This window comes from Chinchilla lanigera, unplaced genomic scaffold (genome assembly GCF_000276665.1).
Source record: "Chinchilla lanigera isolate Chin_1 unplaced genomic scaffold, ChiLan1.0 scaffold00240, whole genome shotgun sequence".
Lineage (NCBI taxonomy): Eukaryota > Metazoa > Chordata > Mammalia > Rodentia > Chinchillidae > Chinchilla > Chinchilla lanigera.
The window spans coordinates 48,369-50,291 of NW_004955641.1; the positions used below are offsets into that span (position 1 = coordinate 48,369).

General features: G+C 47.0%; 1 protein-coding gene across 1 annotated transcript in view; it reads right to left on the reverse strand.

The window, feature by feature from the left end:
- Nucleotides 1-1,197, reverse strand: part of LOC102005656 (retinol dehydrogenase 7-like) — a 3,527-nt gene extending 2,330 nt beyond the window's left edge. The window contains exons 1-2 of the mRNA XM_005415046.2: nucleotides 304-1,197; nucleotides 3-181 (exon numbers count right to left, since the gene is read on the reverse strand). Of these exons, the coding sequence (XP_005415103.2) occupies nucleotides 3-181; nucleotides 304-323 (199 nt within the window). The 5' untranslated portion in view covers nucleotides 324-1,197. The remainder of the gene's footprint in view (nucleotides 1-2; nucleotides 182-303) is intronic.
- Between the last annotated feature and the right edge of the window lie 726 nt (nucleotides 1,198-1,923).

Sequence of the window (1,923 nt, forward strand, 5' to 3'; positions counted from 1 at the left end):
ACAGTGCTTGGAGATGCAGTAGCCACCACCAAAAAGCGACAACTGGCTCGTGACACTGGAGACATGGACCACATGGCCTTGTGCTTTTCTTACTAAGGGCAGCAGGCTCAGAGTCACCTCGATGACCCCCAACAGGTTCACACTGAGTCCATTCATGAAGTCCTGCTTGTTTAGCCATTCACTGGGAGCAGAGGGAAAGCAGATGCCAGCATTATTCACCAGGCCCCAGAGTCCTAGGAATAGCTGGAAGACGAGAGAACCACACTGAACCTGTCTGTGGTCACAGTTATGGCTCATACTCACCTTGCAGCAATGGAAAGCATGCTCTCCTTGGAGGGAAGGTCAGAACGCAAACAGTTCAGTATCGGCAAGACTCAGGATACACATCTGAGAGTGGCTGGATGACAGAGTTAGTGCCTTCTTCTATCTGTGATTCTTCATGGCCCAGGTGACTGCCTGGGAGATCGCAGACTATCAGCTCATATTTGATCATTACCAGAATGATGTTGAAGAAATGCTGTGCATCCATTTGTCAGGAGACACGGAAACGATGATTGGCTTTTTAACAAATTAATGTAGTCCTGTGCACACTTTACTGTCATGTGTTTTAAAGCAGCCTATTCACATTTCTCTCACACAATTACCAAGGGGAAAGAAATACAGAAGAGACAGAGAAATAGGAAGGGAGGGACAAAGTAAAGGCAAGAAGGAAGGAAAGACAAGACTAACACGTGAGTAGAATTTGATTGAAAAAAAAGAGCTGACGTTCTCTTGGGGCAAAGTTCCAAAGATTGCTGTGTTTGTTGTGAGACCTTGAAAACATGGTCACTGGTATTGAGCCACCTTCCTGACAGTGAGCTCGCAAAACCCAAAGGAAGGGTTTGGACATGGCTCCCTGCTTCCTCCCAGTCCAGCTACACAACTGCACACTGTGTCAAAGAGAACTATGGGTCTGTTCCAAGTCTCTAAAGGCCACCCGCCTTCATCGGGCATGGTCCCCACATCACTGATCTGCAGGTGGCCCCTCTGGGTAGCCCCACACCCACCCGTAGGAATAAACAGTATTTGCCATCCAGGAGCACAGGACAGCTCTGGCGAGTGAACATTGGATCCAGGGCAGAGGGTGCAGCGCGCCAATCTGCAAGAGATGGCCGGGAGTTCTGTGCCTCCTCTGCTCAGGAACTCACCCTGCCTCAAGGAAAAATAGACCCTGCATCTAAAACACTTTATCTCTAAGAACCCCACAATACATATTTATACACGTTTCAGTCAAGGAATGCCCACCAAGATGACACTAATGACAATAAAATATCAGAAACAACTTCCACAACTAACCATTCTGTATGATTGCATGAGGAGGGCTGCATGGATCCACACAACAGTCTTCATGTGGTAGCAAAACTGCAGCTCTTCATTTTTTAAGTAAAAAGGTCAGATGTCTGCACAAAATGTAATCCCACATAAGTCAATGAGTTGATAATATTTCTCACTGGGAGGTGAGAAAATTGGCTAATGTTGTTATGTTCTTATCCATTCCTGTGTTTTTGACAACTGTCATAGTTGACATTTATTCCTGGATGAAACCAAACAATGCTCCTTTCTTCCCCAGGAGAATACTGACAAAATAGTACAAAGAAAAAGAAAGCAAAGGTGAGCCCAGTATTTGCCCGTCTAAAGACAGTTCCTAATCTCCTAGCTGTGCTGAAAATGGGAAGATCTAAACTCTCCAGATGGAGGATGCTGGGGGCCCAGGAGGAACAAGTTGCTGTGCTGAGACATGAGCTCAGCTCCAGCATGTCCCCAAACACTGCACAGCCCAGGATGCCAGTGCTCAGCCCACCTCCTGAAAAATACCCCTTCGCTAACCGGGCACTCAATATCCAGCAACCCAAAATTCTGCTTAGAGAGGCAGGCAGAGGCCGG